At 40.2% G+C, this 19676-nt stretch overlaps 1 protein-coding gene across 1 annotated transcript in view; it reads right to left on the reverse strand.

The window, feature by feature from the left end:
• The window catches only part of FHIT (fragile histidine triad diadenosine triphosphatase), an 858590-nt gene that overhangs the window by 306805 nt on the left and 532109 nt on the right, over nucleotides 1-19676 (reverse strand). The window contains exons 2-3 of the mRNA XM_006166252.2: nucleotides 16285-16430; nucleotides 13989-14018 (exon numbers count right to left, since the gene is read on the reverse strand). Of these exons, the coding sequence (XP_006166314.1) occupies nucleotides 13989-14018; nucleotides 16285-16430 (176 nt within the window). The remainder of the gene's footprint in view (nucleotides 1-13988; nucleotides 14019-16284; nucleotides 16431-19676) is intronic.

Below are 19676 nucleotides of genomic sequence, written 5' to 3' on the forward strand. Positions count from 1 at the left end.
CTTCTCCAGATCTTCACCTGACTGGACCTCTGTCATTCTTCAGGTTTCAGTTTACTGGTTACCTCTTCAGTGGGCCTTTCTTGGCCAGCCAATCTGAAGTAGCCAAAGCACCCTTACTCATCTTACCCCATGTCATCCGATTTTGCAAGCTCTTGTTAAAGCCTTTCTAATGCTTCCCCAAACCTACATCTTATTTGTTCAGTTGAGTACAGGGGAAGATGGACAATAAGCTGGGAGCTGTTCCTTGGCTACCTTGCCTCCCACTGTATCCCACCACTGAGCAGCACTAGGCACAAAGGAGGTATTTAATAAATATTTACTGGGAGAAGAAATTAACATGAACTACAAAACATCTACAATCTTCTCATCACTCTTCCATTATGGCATTTATTTTGAAGACTGTCCTTAAAGACAGGGACTATGTTTCCTTCTTGGATTCTAAAGATCTGTTATAACCTTTGGCACATAGTAAGTGTTGTAAGAAAACAAACAAACAAAACAAAAAACATTAAAGAATGAATGCTAGATTGACAAACATGAGTAAGCAAGATTCTCCTTTCCTGGGAGGCAGGAATGGGATATCTTTGGTAGTGAGGAAATTCTCAGTATCAACCACAGATCAGAGCTGTTCTGATCTGGAAGCAGTTCCCCTAAAGCACTCTAGATTCATAGATATAGAGGAAGATGAAAGACAGACTTCAATGCTGCAGTGGTGATTGTTAGCAGAGCAGCAGATGATACTAGATGAATTCCAAGGTCACTTGCCCCTCTGGGATTCTCTGAGTTATCCTATGCTCTGACTTTTTTCCTCAAGAGTGAGATTCATCTACGGTCATCTGATGGCAACGCTGATCTTGAAATCACATTTACTCCTTCCATGGCTGAACAGTTTCATCAAAATTATGCTGCTAGACCCTGATTACATCTGGGAATTTATACCATTTACAACCAACAGATGAATTGAAACACAAATAAAAGCCCCTGTTGGGTTGTTTTTCAAGGCATAGGGATAGAAAGCATGATAAGAAAAAAATATTTTTTCAGGGAACAGGTTCTGATATATAGACCCTAGACTGGGAGATTTGAATGTGAACATTAGGATAAATGGATTTCATCACAAAGTAAAAGAATATTTGGTGTGTTCACTTTGTTCACTCAATGTTGTTTATTCTTCTCAACCACTTTAGACAAGGTCAACATCTTAAACAAGTCAATGTTCATTTTTTCATGTAGCATCAGGAACAAGAAAAGCTTATTTAACAGAATAAACTACCAGGAAAACAAATGTGAGTATTCGTTACCAGAACTCAGTAATATTATCTTTATGTTGAATGAACCCAGGATTTCAAATAATTGTTTGCTGATGTTGTTGTCTTGATTTTAAGTTTCCTTTACCCTTGAGGTATGAAATTAATCCAATTCAAAAGGCTTTCGCCAATCATGGTGGACAAGAGTCTTCTCCAGATAAAGGATTGGCTATTAGACTACAAGTATAGGATTGATACCTCATGACATGTGAAGTTAAAATTTCAAAATTACCCTTTGCCGGCCTTCACATAATTCACATAGAAGAGGGAGGAGAATTGCTCACTGTATTTGGCCTGAGGACCATTACAGATTCTCGCCAATCCAATATTTTTCACTCAAATGCTGTTAGGAAGGTCATTATTCTAATTCTTCCATGTCTGTGGCTCTGCAGGACACCATGTCTATTATTCATTGAGCTGGTTTCTATTTGACCCAGGCTCAGCCATCAAATCCTTACTTTTAAGCTGCATTTTAGGTCTTGAGAATTACTATATTAATGGTTTTGGCATGAAGGGCAAAGAGGAGCCTCTGGGGAGGACTGAATAATTCAAGATGAATAAAGGAGTAAGAATCAAGTCCAGATCATCTAGATGAAGAATCAAAATATACTTACATAAATAAATAAAAGGGTAGTTCATCAATCCAGGTAACTGTCAGAATCAACTGTGGGCTTTTCTTTTTTTAAAGATTTATTTAATTTTATTTATTCATTAATTTATTTTTTAATTTGACAAGAAAAAGACACGCAGAGAGAGAGAGAGAGAGGAAAAGTGAGAAAGCGAGCCACAGGGTCCAAGACTTGAACCATAGCCGGCCATGCAGGAGTGTGCAGCACCTCAACTACCATGCCACCTGCTGGTGTCTGGGCTTTTCAAAAATCTACTTTATGGGCTCTATTCTCAGAGCTGACATAGGAGATATGAGAGCTGATATAGAATGATATGCTAAAGATGAGAAAGCAAAAAAGATGAATTATTATAGCCATTTCTTAATGGAAAATTCATCAGACAGGCCTTGTTATGGTTTGAATGTATTCCTACAAAACTCTTGTGTTGAAATTTGGTTGCTCTTGTGACAGTATTAAGAGGGTAGAAACTTAATCTATCTATGGTGTTCAGAGGTGGGACCTTTTAATAATTAGGATTAGATATGGTTATTGGGCTAGGGCCCCCATGAATGAATATTAATGGCTTTATAAGAATAGAGAGAACACATGATCTTTCCCTCTCACCACGTTATGCCCTGCACCATCTTGGGACTCAAAAGAAAGTCACTACCATCAACAAGGCCCTTATCAGATACGGCCCCTTGAACCTCCAAAACCATAAAGCAAAAGAAACCTTTATTCTTTATAAATTACCCATCAGTAATATTCAGTTATAGCAATAGGAAAATGGACTACAACAGGAGTTCTTATGAAATAAAAATGATATAGCTAAATATTTTTCTTATAAAATATATTTAAAATATGAATGATATTTAAAATTATATAATAATATAATAACATAATTGACAACTAGCTATACATTATCTAATATAAAATTAAAACACTATAGAGTTGAAACCCCTGGCTACCCTTCCCATCCCAGGTTGTGCTTCCTCTCTTCACTACCTCCACCCAGGGGCAATACCAACCCTCTTTGTGTTCATATCTCAAAGCAACATATAGATCTGTATGTTTCTAAGCTTACATAGCTAGCCTATGAGAAACCTACCTTTGTATTTTATTATGTCCTACTGTTAATAACTCCTGAAGCAAAAATCCATAACAGCGAAATCTTTCTCAGCTAAAATGCCTAATTTCAACCAAATGGGTTTATGGTTTCTCATTTCTCATTCTGTATTCAAGGATGTGGTGTGGTCTACAGAAAACAGATCATCTATTGAGACCAAACTGACCCCTTATCTTTAATCAAAAGTATTGAATCCTTGTCACATGATTAACTGGGATGAGTTTATCTGTTTTTACAGAATTGTCATGACAGTTTGGCTAAGCCAAGTATTTAAAATGGCAAGGTTAGGATGAGCTGATTATATGGGGTTAGAGAACCATAGAACAATTCTTTCAGTGATTATTTACTGAACATGAGTATTTCATAGCAAAATGATGATAATTTGGAAAGTTATCTGTTGTGGTTAATGTATGTGGTGATATCTTTTACTCAATTGACATGCAGTGAATATAAGCTCTGAAAAATCATATTGCATGCTGTAAAGATGTACAATGACTACATGTAAATTAAATAAGGAAGGGGAAAAATTCATTCACTAGAGGCTACACCTACAATTTGTGTTTATAATGTTTTGTAAATTTAACAACAGAAGGAAAAATTCTAAATGGAACTGTAAGCAAATACTGCAGTCTGTATTAGTATTGTTTGCTGACGTATTCGATGTAGAGTATATTGCTATATCCATTGAGCTTTGAAACCCATTAAAAAAACAAGATGAATTGGAGCTGACAGGTGGCATAGTGGTTACAGTGCAGAACTCTCACATGGCAGACCACAGTTTGAATCCTGGACTCAGTGGCTTGATAATCATGTTAGGTGTGTGAGCAAAATCCCAGGAAGAGAATGGAGGAGAAGGAATTATGGTGTGGCTATCTCGCTGGGGGGTAGTTTTTCATTTTCCCTCTCACTGTCTGTTTCTCCCCAGCAGGCACATGCACCCTATGGTAAAAACCTTAAAAACAAAAAGAGATGAATTGATGGATGGTTAGATAAGTGGATAAATGGACTGATTCGTGATGAAGTCTGTGTAGTAATATGTCTTGCAGAATCTAAGTGGTAAAATTCTTTCAGCTCTCATGTATGTTTAAAAGAGTGAGAATAGGGGCTAGCAGGTGGTGTAGTGATTAAGGCACTGGATTCCCACATAGTCAACCATCGTTCGAGTCTTGGACCTGGGGGCTAAAAACTCACATTGGGTGCATGTGCGTGTGTGCCCAAAATCCTGAAAGGAGAATGGAGGAGAAGGGATTGTGACATGGCCATCCCCCCGGGGGGTGATTTCTCACTTTCTGCCTCTGTCTCTTTGGAGAGTGCACACATGATGTAGCAAAAATCTCCCTCTCAAAAAAAAAAAAAAAAAAAGAGAATAAAATTTTGGAAACAATGTTTAAAAAATGGAAAGAGTACCACCTGCTTGGCATGTTTGTTGTAAAGATTTAATAAACAAAAATGTCCCCCACTCCCTCAAAAAATGATGATAATAAGTACCTGTATATCAACAAAATGAAGCAGCTGACACTGAATTAAAAAATCTTATATTCATGGGTCTACAAAACCCTTTGCCTTTCAAAGAATATTTGCTTTCATAGGGAATAAAAAGGAATCCCAAACTCTGAGTCTCATATGTAAAAGGCAGTCTCCTGAAACCTATAAAATAATAAGAATGTAGCTGTCATATTTGCCATATTTCTGCATTACTGATCTCAAACAAATTAAATAGTCAAATATCTAGTTGTGCTGTATATCAGGGGCTCTAAGTACTGAAGGAATTTATTTGGAAGTAGTAATAAAAAATTAAGCACCTAAAACATGTAATTCTGCTGTGAACTGGCATACAATAATAAGGCAACATTTAGGTTAGTTAACCTTCCCCTGCATAATAAAGTTAAATGAGGATTGTCCTCTGAATGTTTTTTAGGTAGAAGTCAATGCTCTTCCAAGCAGAGCAAACTCATACAGATTAAACGGTGCTGAAGGGAACAAAACATTCACGAAACCTCTCCTGGAACATCTTTAACTAATTCATGGATGCATATAGTATTTTTAAGAATAGCCTGGCCAGGGAACCAGCAGTTAGCATAATGGCTATGTCGCTGGACTCCCATGTAGTCGACCACAGTTCGCGTCCCAGACGCGGTGGCTTAAAACTCACACCGGGCGCGTGTGCGTGCGTGCCCAAGATCCCGAGAGGAGAATGGAGGAGAGGGGATTGCACTGTGACCATCCCCCTGGGGGGTGATTTCTCATTTTCTGTCTCTATGTCTCTTTCTGTCTGTCTGGCGAGCACACGCGCCCTATAGCAAAAACCTCTCAAAATTAATAATAATAATAATAATAATAATAATAATAATAATAATAATAAAAGAATAGCTGGCAATATAAGACAATGAACAGTTGGGTTTTCGGACTGGCCTGGGTTTCATCCCAGCTCTACTATCTGTCAACTGTACTTTTTTGTATGTCATTTTACTTCTGTAAAGCTTGGTTTTTCCAAATGTAAAATACTAATGTCCACTTCAGAGGGTTATTGTGAGACTTAAGTAAAAATTGCAAAACTAATAGTGAACATTTACTGAAATTTCTCTATGTGCCAAACATTCTGTTTCAGACATTCATATGCATTAATCTATTTGGTTCTCACAATACCTCTAGGAGGTAGGACCACCATTAAGACCACCTTTTCATAAATATGTAAATTCAGAAAGGTTGATTTATACAGGGGTCACACGCCTAGTAGGTGACAGCCCAAGTTTGAAGTCAGGCTGTCTGGCTCTAGAGTTCTCCCTCTTCATGACTATGTTTTCAATGCCCTGAAATTTCCCCTTATGCCTTAGCACCTTGCCCCTTGCTCCAGGATCCCCTTATCCCATCTTACCTTTGCTACATGGGAGTTTGAGAGGACAGAGGAAAAATAAAGTGTAACACAAAATACCAGAACACATGGTTTATTTTTCTTCCAGTGCTTTGACCCAAATGACATCATGCAAATCCATTAGAAATGGAAAAACACCATGAGTTGATAGCTACTTAGGAGAGGGCTTAGCAGGAGAGAGGAAGTTTCCCACAGGAAATAGCAGGCTCCTAGTTGCTTCTTCTGCCTAGAGAGCTAAGGACCAGGGACTTTGTCTCCAAATCACCAGGAGGGAGAGGGGAAGTCAGAGATACTTACATGCCATAGTTAATGGATTTGGGTTCTCAATACCCCTCAAAGGCATTCACTCCCACAGGTATACCTAAACCTATCCTCTGAGCACTGCAATTGTTTTTGGTTTACTGAATTCAGTCAGAATGGATTCATTCTGAGAGCGGAGATGCAAATTGTAAGGCACATCCACAAGATAAAAGCTACTGCATCCTAATTCTTAGGCAGTAAATATATGCATTAGGTATAAACACAGGCAAGGTAGTATTAGTCATGGCTGTAATCAAAGGATCAAAGTCCTTTGGCAAATTACAGCTGTGTTGAAATTTCTTTCCACAATGAAAATAAGAAATAACAAAGAAACTAATTTTGATTCTGAAGATATGAGTTTCTCTTTTCTGCATACACCAAATCTTTCTCAGGAATTGGTTTGGGTTGAGATCAGCAATAAATGACGCTTTCTCCAAACCACTTTCTTTCTTTATTTCTTTATTTCTTTATTTATTTAGTAAAGCAGCTTCAGAAGACTGAAGTGTATATTAGAATCACTTAATCACTTGTGGGGGCTGCTAAAATACAGAATTCTGGGGCTGGCAGGTGGCATGGTGGTTAAGGTGCTAGTCTCCCACATGGGCGACTTTGGTTCAAGTCATAGACCTGGCAGCTTACTTTCTCACTTTTCTCTCTCTGGTTGAATTCAGAACAATAATAAAAACAATAAATAAATATTACAGAATCCTAGGTCCCGCACCAGACCTGTTGAATCAGCATGGGGCGGCAAGCAGGTTTCTGCACTTTGAATATCCTTTTTATAAAACTATGACGTACACTGTTGATTCATAAACACAACGTCCTCATTTGCACCTAGGCATAGCAAAACCTAAAAATATCAGGCAAAAACTGGAAGTTGTCTTTATTTACCCCCATCTAATAAATTAGATGATTAATTTTTCAACAGGTTGTTTTTATAACAAGTTCAACAACTCTAAATAGCAGAAGTTGATCGTAGGAAAGTGTTCTTAAGAGTTTAAGATGAGGGACCAGCAGTTAGCATAATGGCTATGTCACTGAATTCCCATGTAGTTGACTGTGGTTGGAGTCCTAGACCCGGTGGCTTAAACTCATGCTGGGTGCATGTGCGTGCGTGCCCAAGATCCTGAGAGGAGAATGGAGGAGAAGTGTTTGCAGCGAGACCATACCCCCGGTGTGTGTGTGTGTGTGTGGGGGGGATTTCTCACCTTCTGTCTCTCTGGCTCTCTCTGTCTTTCTGGTGAGCGCATGTGCCCTATAGCAAAAAACTCTCAAAAAAAAAAAAATTAAGTTGAAAGGCAGAAAGTAATGAGAGAATTTAGTGTATAATAATTAAGAGAATTTGTGATAACCACAATCTTGATGCCAGTTATATCCTCCTAAAGCTTAGCTTTATCTGTTTCACAGATTAGAACATTGGTATTAAGATCAAGAGTGGGAAAAATGCACAAGATTTCAGGGACAGTGTGTGCGAGGCTAGAATTCGAACTAGGATGATCTGGTTCCAGATTCTACAGGTAGGACTAGATCCCAGCCAATCTCAGCTGTATGTCCTACCTACCAGATGTGAATCTATCAGTTTCTCCTCAGCATCACTTAATACAATAGAATTTCCCCAGTCAAGGTTGTGGAAAAAGACATTCAGAGAAGTTAAGCAGAGAGCCCAAAGGTATACAGCTAATAAATTAATAGAGCTAATATTCCCATGAAAACTTAAAATTGATGCCAAAGTTATGTTAATTATTCAGTGTTATTAAGAGCAAAAATGTCCTCTATGATCATTAATCTAAACATTTACCAAATCTTCATGTGGAAAATCTGTTCTAAGATCATTAGAACTCCTCAGATAACAGAAAAGCTTCTTCTTCTTTTTTATTTAAGTATACTTTTTAACAGAATCCCATTTTTAGTTCATCTATAGCAATCTGAAAAGTAATTGCCAATTTCTCAACAGTTATTAAGAGACACATCCCACTGCATTAACAATTATAAAATTAAATCCCTATGTAGAAGATTCAAGCACCATAAACCTAGAACAGTGTAAGCAAGCATATTCCATAAATAGCTCTTATGAAATCCCAGATTACTTAGCATAAATCTCTCTTTAATATACCTAAAACATCTTCCTATACAAAGACCCACATAGTAATTGCTCTAAAAGACAGCTCACATTAAACTTATTAAGCAGCATTCCTTTTATAGGAATGAATATTACCTAATGGTTTGTTAGTTTGAATTACGTTTTGGGATAAAATTTAAGAATGTGATTAGTGGAAATTTTGTTTGTTGGTGACCACCAGATTATGGGAAATTTTGATAGAAACTTTGTAGTTTTTTTTTTTTTTTAGAGCTTTTGCTATAGGGCGCATAAGTGTGCCAGAAAGACAGAGAGACAGAGAGATAGAAGGCAAGAAATCACCCTCCCCAACCCAGGGGGGATGGCCACTCCACAATCCCTTCTCTTCCATTCTCCTCTCAGGATCATGGGTATGCATGCATACGCGCCCAGCATGAGTTTAAGCCACCAGGTCCAGGACTCGAACCATGGTCGACTACATGGGAGTCCAACAACATAGCCATTACACCAACTGCTGGTCGCAAAACTTTGTAATTCTATAAACTCAGACTTCTGACAGCACGATGGAATATATAGTTTTCTATCACTGGCTACTGTGCGTTACCTAAAGTTGGAAACTTAGGAGTAGAGATGCTTTTTATCAAGCAAACTCCCATCACCACCTTCATTTTCTTCCAAACGCAGAGTCAGAGTAAATGTAGGGGAGAAAAAAGGTAACATTTTTCCTTACCCAACATTAAATTCATGGCTAAAACTCCCATAACAAAATACAGATTAAAAACAGGAAAGCATGGGGGATCAGCAGTGAGCGTAATGGCTATGTCGCTGGACTCCCACGTAGTCGACTGCGGTTCGCGTCCCAGACCCGATGGCTTAAAACTAACGCTGGGCACATGTGCGCGCGTGCCCAAGATCCCGAGAAGAGAATGGAGGAGAAGGGATTGTGGCGTGGCCATCCACCCTGGGGGGTGATTTCTCGCTTTCTGTCTCTCTGTCTGGAGAGCGCACTCGTCCTATAGCAAAAACCTCTCAAAAAACAAACAAACCAACCAAAAAAGAAAACAGGAAAGCGTAACAAATGTGTGTAACATAATTTTTATGTGACACAAAAGCCTCCAGAAATGAAGACCCAAAGAAACAAGTGAAGATTGTATATTTTTATGGACAATCCCTCAGAAGTATGATTGGAAGACAAGAGTCTGATGTAATAGAAATAGACTAGAGGGGACTTCGCAGGGTCTGTTTATTAAGATTCTTCTCGGCCTTCTGGTAGAGGGCAGAACTGCCTTGGAATGGAATGAGCATCTTATAATCTTCTTCAGGGGAGCGGGTGTTGTGGAATTCTTTCTTTCCTTTTTTATTTTACTTTTAATGAGGTGGGAACTGGGGGGAGGTGAGTGAAGGAAGAAAGAGAAGCTCTTTTTTTTTTTTTTTTTTTTAAGAAGTTTTTGTCTTAGGGCATGTGTACTCGCTAGAGAGAGACAGAGGCAGAAACAGTAAGAGGGAAAGTGAGAAATCACCCTAACGTGGGATGGCCATGCTGCAATCCCTTCTCCCTTCATTCTCCTCCTGAGATCCTGGGCATGCACATACACTGGGAATAATTTTCAAACCACCAGTTCTGGGACATGGTTCGCCATGTTCAGTCCAGCGATATAACTGCTATACCATCTGCTGGTTCTGAGAGAAGTATTTTTGACAGGGTCCTAAATTACAGTTTTCTGCCGTAGCCTCCCAGTTAGTTAGGATTACCAGCATACACGGTTTCCCCTAGCCTGTTAGGGTTGGGCTAGGATCTGTGCCTTGGCCTCCCATGTGACCCAGACCTTACTTACACAGGAGCACCTAGCACTGGCTCACTGCATCCGGGCCCAAGAATTCTTTTGTGACTTGCTACGGGAAGAAAGGTAGAAGGTGGCAGGAGAGCAACCTTCCTGCTTCTGTAGCTGTCTCAGTTTTCTCCACCTTAAATTACTCAATAGGCCAAGTGTCATATTCTGGGGTACCATGTTTTGAGTCTAATCATAAATAATAAACAGGAGCACCTACCACTGGCTCACTGCATCCGGGCCCAAGAATTCTTTTGTGACTTGCTACGGGAAGAAAGGTAGAAGGTGGCAGGAGAGCAACCTTCCTGCTTCTGTAGCTGTCTCAGTTTTCTCCACCTTAAATTACTCAATAGGCCAAGTGTCATATTCTGGGGTACCATGTTTTGAGTCTAATCATAAATAATAACAAAATCGAGATCCTTATAAAGCTTACATTCTCAAAGGACTAAAGAGATGACAGAGGTACAGGAACAGACACACAGAGAGACAAATAAAAGACACTGAAGAATGCCTTGACAGAAATCAAACAAGGAAACAGGACAGGGAGAGAGGGGGTTAGGAAGGCTGATGTGAGGCCTCCAAGACTAAGAAGGAAAGAAAAAGATGTTCCGCTGGCCTGCAGGATATCCAAATCATGGCCGTAATCACCTGCTGGAAGGCAGGGTTCTGCTACTTTTCAGCCACAAAAGGAGACTTAATAATCAATCATGAAGTAAGAGGTCACTTTTTCACTTAGATATTTCCCTTTTCCTGTTACAAGTGCCTTACTGAGTAAGCCAGGCCACCCTTGGTCTTTGCGAAACTGAATTTAAAGCTCCTGAAACAGACAACCCTAACAGGGCATGATGTTCAAGAGGCTAACTCAGTGGTGCCCCTTCATTAACAATAACAACAGTTGCTTCAGGGGAAAAAGACTGCTACTGGGTTTATTGCTATTACTACTCAGCATGAGACAAAAATGGTTGGGAACCCAGACATCAGGCGGAATACCAAGAGTCAGACACAGAGGCGAAGATGAAGAGAACAGTCACTGCGACTTCCGTGGCAGGTTGTCAAACGCTGCCTCGAAATGTGCAACTGTGTGAATTTCAAAATAGGAAGTGCTCACAGTCTTGAATGGCAGTTTTCAGAACCGCACAGCTGAATGTTAAAGAAGCTGCTCTGCCCCCCGGAGGGGCCGGCCACAGCAAGTCTGGCTTCCATGGGCCACGGCTGAGACTGTCACCACTCAACTGTTATCACCATCAAATAGGCTGAGAAAGATATACACACCACAAAGACTCACGAGGTGTGCTTGTTAGGCACATGCCCAAGCCTCAGCCAAAACGTTCTAAATTGGGAGATGTAGAATAAAAATGGAGAATCAATTCTTGTGGCTGCTGTTGTTTGGACATTAAAGTGAATTCCATGCCGATAGTACAAGGATCACACTTGGAAAAACAGATTGGACGACTGTAGATATTCAGGCTTGAACTAAAAGGACAGCTTTAAAAACTTCATTACCCACCGATGTTTCCTGTGTGCATGTGTATAGGATTTTTTTTTTTAAGTCATTATATTCCACATAGGACTTGAGACAGCTCCGCTAATTCATATTGGAGAAATTTCTGTGAGCAGGTTGGAAACAAGTGAAAGATATCTGAAGTAATATATTCTGACTTAAAAGAGCACAATTATTTTTTTTTAAATCAACTTAAGCTAAATAGTAATGGTGGTGATAATAGTAACCACGTTCAACAATTCAGAGATCGGCACTCTCTGGGAAAAATTAACCCATTATCATCATCATCACAGACTAAAAAATAATTTTTTTTTTTAATTTGGCCAGATCACTGGGGCATGAAAAAGTAGTTACTGTTGGCGTTACCGAGTTTATAACCATGATTCTCGGTCCTGCTAACCTCAACACTTTTTTTTTTTCAAATTGTGTTTCATTATTATTTTTTTAAATTAAGAGATAATTTAAGTACCATAAAATTCACCCTCTCAAAGTGAACAGTAGGTTGTAGTGTATTCACAAAGTTGCATAATCCTCACCATTATCTAGACCCACAGTGTTTTCATCACGGTGAGAAGAAGCCCATACGTATTAGCAGTCACTCCCAACTCCCTTCTTCCTGCATTCCCTGGCAACCATTAATTCCTTTTCTGTTTCTAGTCAAGGCCATTTGTACAGCAAATATGTTTAATGTCCCATTTAGAATTGTGAAATGACATTTTGAGATCATATAACCTATTCGTTCATATAAACTTTACGTATGTTTCATATGCGTGAGTCAGCGTGCTGTGCATCCCACCTAAATGCATCCGCTCGCGTTACTACCCGTGCCTCTGCAGTGTCGCTTCTAGAGACTGAATGAATTCTGTCAACTAGACGTTATATAATAACCAACTAGGTTTGCGCGTTTTTGTTTGTTTGTTTTTGTTTTTGATTTTAGTTTTTTTCCATAGGGAATGTACTCACTTGAGAGATAGAGAGAGGGATAAATGAAAAATCACTCCCCTTGAGGAGTGGTCATGCTGCAATCCTTTCTCCTCCATTCTCCTCTTGGAACTTTGGACACACACACACACACACACATGCCCAGTATGATCTGCAAGCTGCTAGGTCTGGGTTTGAAACTGTGGTTGGCCATGTGGCAATCCACTGCCTTAACTACCATGCTACCCACTGGCCCCTTGAGAATTAATTTCTGAAAGAAACCATTGATATGCTATCCTTTTTTAGCATCTGCATGTTTGCAAGCCTGGTGAAGGTACAGATAGTGGCATGGAGGGTGGGTGGACTTCCCCTCTGTCCCTACTACCTCACCCTGTATCTAGAGCTATCAGGTGGCTGGCTTCTTTACCATAGCAATTTGGTGGTAGCCCCTACAGGGTATGCATACCTTAGAAATGCTTCCAGAGATTCTAGTGTAAAAGTCCCACAGTAGCTGTGTTAAATGTTACAGCCATATGCAAACTAAGCTCAGAAGGGAACCATAAGTATTTGGCATTGTTTGGTGCCAAGGTTACCTTATCGACACACAACCAGTCTTCGAACCATAAAACTTTCTTTGCAAAGTGCAACATTAGCAGCCCAGTCTGACTTGCTTCTGATTTCCAGCACAGAAAATATACCTTTTCTAAGACTTAGGCATACATTCCAACTGCATAAGAATTTGCATTTGTATGAAAGGGGCTGAAATCCAGCTTCAGAATCAGCTAGGATTTTATTCCTTTTTTTTTCTTTTTTACTACAAGAAGCAGAGACTGCCCTAATAAATCCTCCTTTCCTCCTTTAACACACTTAAAAACCCATTTTTGAGCTCTACTGACTCCATTAGGTTTGAACTTTAGTATTATGTACATAGGGAGGAAAAGAGTAGGTGTGGGGGTGGAGAGAAGGAGAACAATGAGAAACACCAGGCCAGGAGGGAAGGGAGACAAGTGGGGCTATGACAGTGGTTAATCCTTCACTTATACCTGAGGAGGCCAAAGGAGACCACGTAAGGTGTGCTAATGACACCCCCAGCTTGACATATGACCCACAAAACTCCACACCAAGCTTCTATATTTTTTCCTAGATATTACCTCCCATGCACGGCTTTGACTTTGGTCTCTGCTGTAGGACTCTTCGATCTAGTTTTTGTTTCACATTTGCACAATAATAATTTTACTATGAAAGGTAAATGTCTTGTAAACTAATGGGAAACATATTGTTTGGCACAGTTTATAATGTCAGGATTTATGACACTAACACCGTGGGTCTCTCTGACCTCGAAGATAACATAATGAAACAGCAATGTGCTGCAAATGACTCATTGTGATTTTTTATTAGTTCTCATAATTGCCCCTTATTAATGTCTATGCACATAATAAGCACTCACCTTCACAGTCTGTCCAGCTTCGGGGCCATCCTAGAAGTAGGGGGAAAAAAAATCAGAGGTGAGAACAGCTAGATGGTATCTCCTCCTTATTCAGAAAGATTGCCCATTAATAATTTAGATCCAATTTCATTGTGTGTTAATTTATAGTATTCTCATGGGGACCATTCGCTTAGAATGTGTGGGACCAGACAGTTCTCCATTTCCGCCTGAGAGTAAGTGAGAAGTTATGTATAAAAATGATATAAATTATCCAGCGAGCCAACCCCTTCGCTACTTTTCATGCACTTTGCTCTTGGCTATGGTTTTAATTGCATTAAAAGAAGGCTGAAAATGTTTGGGGAGGTGAAGTATCACACCTTTTGGTTATCTTTAAAGCAGACATGGTTTAATTAATGTTGGATAACTTTAGTTTCTACTCATGAAATTTACTACAACCACAATCCATTAAGCAAGAGCATTGGGTGTCTAAAAAGGGAAGAGTCCTCTCTGGCTATCGTGACCTTCAGGAAGAAAAGTAGGAGTGTTCATTGTGCCAAGAGCTGGCCCCTTTCCCCATTCTGGTTCCCTCTCTCCGCTCCAGGTACCCAACAGAACTATTGGTGCCACTGAAGAGAACAAATTCTCCTAGTTACAAGCCATAATACAAAGCAAAGGAAAGTTTGAGATCAAACAAGCAATGTCTCTATAATCAGAAATTCCAAAATGGAATTAGAACCCCCCAGCTTGGACCAAGTCTGTCTGCCTCTATGAGCTGGACTAATGGGTTGAAAATTCTTGCCCTGCTCTGATAAGAATTAAACAGAATTGATGGGACCAGCAGTTAGCATAATGGCTATGTTGCTGGACTCCCATGTAGTCGACTGTGGTTCGCATCCTGGACCTAGTGGCTTTAAACTCACGGCGGGTGCATGTGCGTGTGTGCCCAAGATCCCGAGAGGAGAATGAAGGAGAAGGGATTACGGCATGGCCATGCCCCCTGGGAGGTGATTTCTCGCTTTCTGTCTCTCTGTCTCTCTCTGTCTGGCAAGCGCACACGCCCTATAGCAAAAACCTCTCCAAAAAAAAAAAAAGGAATTTAACAGAATTGCATACATCAGTGAGTTTCAAACTTAAAAGTCACAAACCAATGGAATGAACTTTCTAGTGAATCATGTTAGATAACCATCACTCGCGGTTTCAATCAATGTAAATATTCTTCCTGTATTTTATAAAACATTGACAGATGTTTTCACTCACTGGCCTTCATTAGGTCTCTCTAGAAACATCATTTTCAACATAAGCTTGATAAGACCACCCCGAGCCGAACTACCGGCATGAAGGTGACTCCAATGGTTTGACATACAAGACACATACAAATACACAAGTTAGTGGGGTGGCAACAAAATAATTTTTTTTTTAATTTTTTAGAAACAGATGAACATTTTTATCTAAAGCTTTTATAACCCAAAACATTGGTTTTCTTTATCTGGTCTCTTGGAAAGTCTATGGTGGGGAGCTGAGGACAGGAGAAAGGTTGGTACACATTTAGTTTAACTAAAGGGCTGAGTACAGAGTCCTCACATTATTAAACAATCAATGTATTTTATTTTAAAGATGAATTAATTTATTCATTATTAAATCAATTCATTTTAAAAAGGCAATTGCAGAGTCATCAGATTTTAGGTGCACTGAGTGTACCAATACCCCAAGCCCTTTCTAGAGGAGCTATAAAAGGACTCATGGTATGTCACTGCTCATTTAGTCAGTTCCCCAGTTGAAGATTTATCAGGGACCCTTTCCCTCCAAGCACTAGCTCAACATCTGCCTAAAGATCTTCAGTGACTGAGGATCTGATTTCTTTAGTGGAGAGTGGCCCACACCCAACCAGTCAACCTAACTGTGAACCACTCGAGGACCAATCACTGCAGCTTGAGTTAAAGATAGTGAAATGGTAAGCCACATGCGTAAGGCCCAACCTGCCCCGTGTATCACTGCTCCTCTGGCGCCGGCACAGGCTGAACCCAGGCAGTGCTCAATGAGATGTCCAGCTCTAGTTCCAATAAAAGATCTGGAACATCTTATCGTCCATTGTATCACTCATCCATTACTTCTATCTACTTTGGAGGCCATGCTTCAGGCACCATCAGTTAGGGCTGATGAACAGTAGGGCTGTCCTGGATTAGGAACACATTTCTTATCTATGATACAAGATACGAACAACCATGGCTGCCTTCCTGGTGGGATGCCAGGACTACAGAACCCGGTGCTAGGATTTGAAAAGGAAGAAAAATAATTTCTGAGCAATCTGTACACTCACCTGCATGGAAACAGTGAGAGAGGTTCCCTGGAAATGCTTCTCCACCACTGTCCCGACTCTCTGGGTCGCCTGAAACAAGTCAGCCACTTCATCAGGACGCAGGTCTCGGAAGCGCTCGACTGGTCGCAGTGGACACACGAGGACATCTGGAGCGAGATCTGTTAAGGCACATTCTGCTTGCTTTGGGTAGTATTCTTACCGAGCAGTTCACACCCATGCTACTGAATCCCCATGGCCCAGGGCCTGAACTGTCCAAGACTAAGGAATGAAGACACCATGTTTACCAGCCACTGAATGCTAAGGAGTTCAAAGAGAGCTTACAAACATGGGTAATTATACTTTAGAGGAGAAGCTGTGGTGAGCAGAAGAATTTGTTTTAAGAGAAAGGAGCATTAGTGTGCAGAGATTCAAGTGCTTGCTGAGATAATTATGCCAGGAGGCAAGATCTATTCTGACCCATTCTTTCCAGACCCCTATTTTAAAGCTCTGTCCTCTCCAGTAGTCCAAGGCACTGGGTTGAAGTGGCTGGAATATCATTCAATTTCTCCAGGTAGAACACTGTGATTGAAATTTTCATTTAAATATCTCTTTAGAGAAATAAGAGACATATATAATAAATATGCAATAGGAGATATTTATTTAATTTCTAAAAGGAGTGTCGACATCCTGAAAACGCACCATGAACTTCATCTGTCACTGAGACGTGTGCCATGTGGTGAAGCAATTTATGACAAGGGTCCTTCAGACTGATTATTCAGAACTCAAGAGGCCATTTGGAGGTAAATTACTAAAGGAAAGGGCTGTCTGCTTATGCAAACAAAACCATCTTAATACATTCTATGAGTTAGACAAGGCAACATATTTACATTATTGGTCTGAGCAAACAGGAAAGTCTAGAGAAAAAGAATATAAATTTGATCACTTACTGGTTACAGATTAATATTCACCGTGACACCATGGGTACCATTTTAGTTCCTTCTTGTATTTGAAAGCATATATGTGTGTGTGGACACACGTTTGCGCACGTGTACCTGAATATGTATATATACATAGACACGCAGTATTTCTTAATATTGGTTTAGTTTTCAGATACTAGCAAAAGAAAAGGGCACTCTCGTCCTTTTTTTCTGTTTTCTTTCTTTTTTCCTCTTTTTCTTACTGTTTTTAGGCAACGTGCACTGCCTAGAGCTAAGCAGGGGAGGGGCATAATGAAACCAGAATTCTGCCATCGCTAGTCTCGCCAGAATATCAAGCGCTTTAGCCCATCACACTGCTGGTGGAACTCAGGGCCCAAGGGGAAACACACTGAGCTCAGCTGGGCAGGCCTAATTTCCATAAGAGAGGTGGAAAAAGGAAGGGGGAAACTGATTAATTTTGCTCATAATCAGAAAATTCATGTCAACAGTAAACCAGGAAAAGGGGCATTTGTTTAATGTGAGTTCATTTTTCAGGAGAGGAGAAGGGAGGCCTTCACCCACAGGGCATCTGATACTTAAAAAGATAATTATCCTTCTTTGGCAGGGCTGCCTTATTATCATGGGTCAATGAACCGTTTAGAAATGAAGAATTTCCTTTCATTTCCTTTTAGCAGATTGCCAGCCTCCACTCCCACTGAGTTGCTTTTTTCTTTGTGAAAAGGGACCTTTTCCTATCTTCCTCCTCCCTATTTTAATTTACACCTTCCCTTAGGCCCTGACTTCACCAAACCACAGAAGATGACAGCCACCAAGCTTCCAATAATCTCTGTGACTGCTGAGGGATGCCATGTCCACACACAGCAGCTACGTGGAAAAGGAAAGACAATTGACCTAAACCATTGCTTACTGTGGAATGAATCCAACTACCTTCACATCTAAAGTAAAGTTAGTATGAGAAATGACATCCCTACATATTTTTCTCAGTTCCATAAAGTCTTATGATTTGTCAGTTTCGCTTGTCTGACGCTAAGGCCTGGCTTGATACAATGTTTAACAAGTCAATATCTGAGGGGATGCTCCTTCCCTTAGCTTCTTCCCTTTATTTGCAGTCATGTGTCCATTAAACATTTTCTCAGGAACCCTCCCACCCACCCACCCTCCCCCACACAGCTTTGGTATCTACTTTATTTCTGTTATATGTTAATCGGAAATCATAAGATAAAAATTTTTTTTAATTAAAGTGTTTAGAGAATTAAAATGGTCGAATTCTTCAGATTCCTAACACACCCAACCACAGGATTCTATGATAGACAGGTACATTCATTACCTTTATTGATCATTAATAAGAGCAATACATCATGTCACAAAAAAGTTAAGCAGGCATAGCACATTCTCATTTAGGTGAATAATTCTCACCAGCCTATTTGCAAAACATTGTGCTGACATACAGATTCCCTGCAATCCAACTCTTTGCTAAGAAGTCATCTTATTTACATATAACACACACATAGTTTTATATGCAACTGATAATGAGGAGAAATAAGAATTTAAAGGGTGCTTCCTTGGCATGTGTATGTGTGGGTGGCCATTGTGTTTGTTCAGTTGGTACCCAGAGGATGGCTAACCAGGCAGCTTATCCTGGAAGTGGTCACACGGGTGAGCACCGCAGAACTCCACAGGGACTCACACAGGTCTAGAGTCACGCAGGGTGGGACTCTGGAGCTCTTGGGCACCCTGTGAGTAGATGAGCCGGCCAGCAACAGACACAGACACACTTTCCAACAACCTCCCTGGGGCATTCTTGGACTTAAATGGGCCTCAGGAGGCCAGGATCAACCCTCTTTCCTTGATTCCTTTAAAACCAGAACAGAAAAGAACGCCTGCCTTTACTTCCCCATAGGCTATACCTTCAGTGCTGCCCACTTCCTCTGTACCTCCTCTTCCCCGTCCGCCTTGCTTACACACCTGTCACATTAGCTGCTCTTCTTGTTCATGAAATACAGTAAAGCTCCTTCCTGTAACAGATTTGGGCCCTGTGCCTGGCCTTTGTCTCTGCTGACAGGTCAATTCCCCATGATTTTCACATGCTTCTTTCTTGGCACTCAAATCTCCATTCAGAGGACATCCCCTCCAAGGAGTGTTTATGACCACCAGTTAAAATTGCTACCTGGTCACTCCTCTGAAATCACTGAATTCTAATCTTTTCTGTAGCCCTTACCACCAGCTGCTAGTTTTCTCTGGTAGTTACACCCTCCCGTAGGAGAATGTAAGTTTCACAAGAGCAAAGACTCTGTCTTGTTTATTGCTGTTTCACCACTGTCTAGACGAACAGAGACAGTAAGAACTGCTAGAATGAGTGAATAAATGGTAAACCCATATCTGTCCCCTCTGAACACTAAGACACTGACAAAATGGAAATGACATTGATTTAATTTTCAGTCATTTACACAAGATCAACCTAACCTACAGGAATTT

The sequence above is a fragment of the Tupaia chinensis genome, unplaced genomic scaffold, assembly GCF_000334495.1.
Source record: "Tupaia chinensis unplaced genomic scaffold, TupChi_1.0 Scaffold144206_1, whole genome shotgun sequence".
NCBI classification, from domain to species: domain Eukaryota; kingdom Metazoa; phylum Chordata; class Mammalia; order Scandentia; family Tupaiidae; genus Tupaia; species Tupaia belangeri.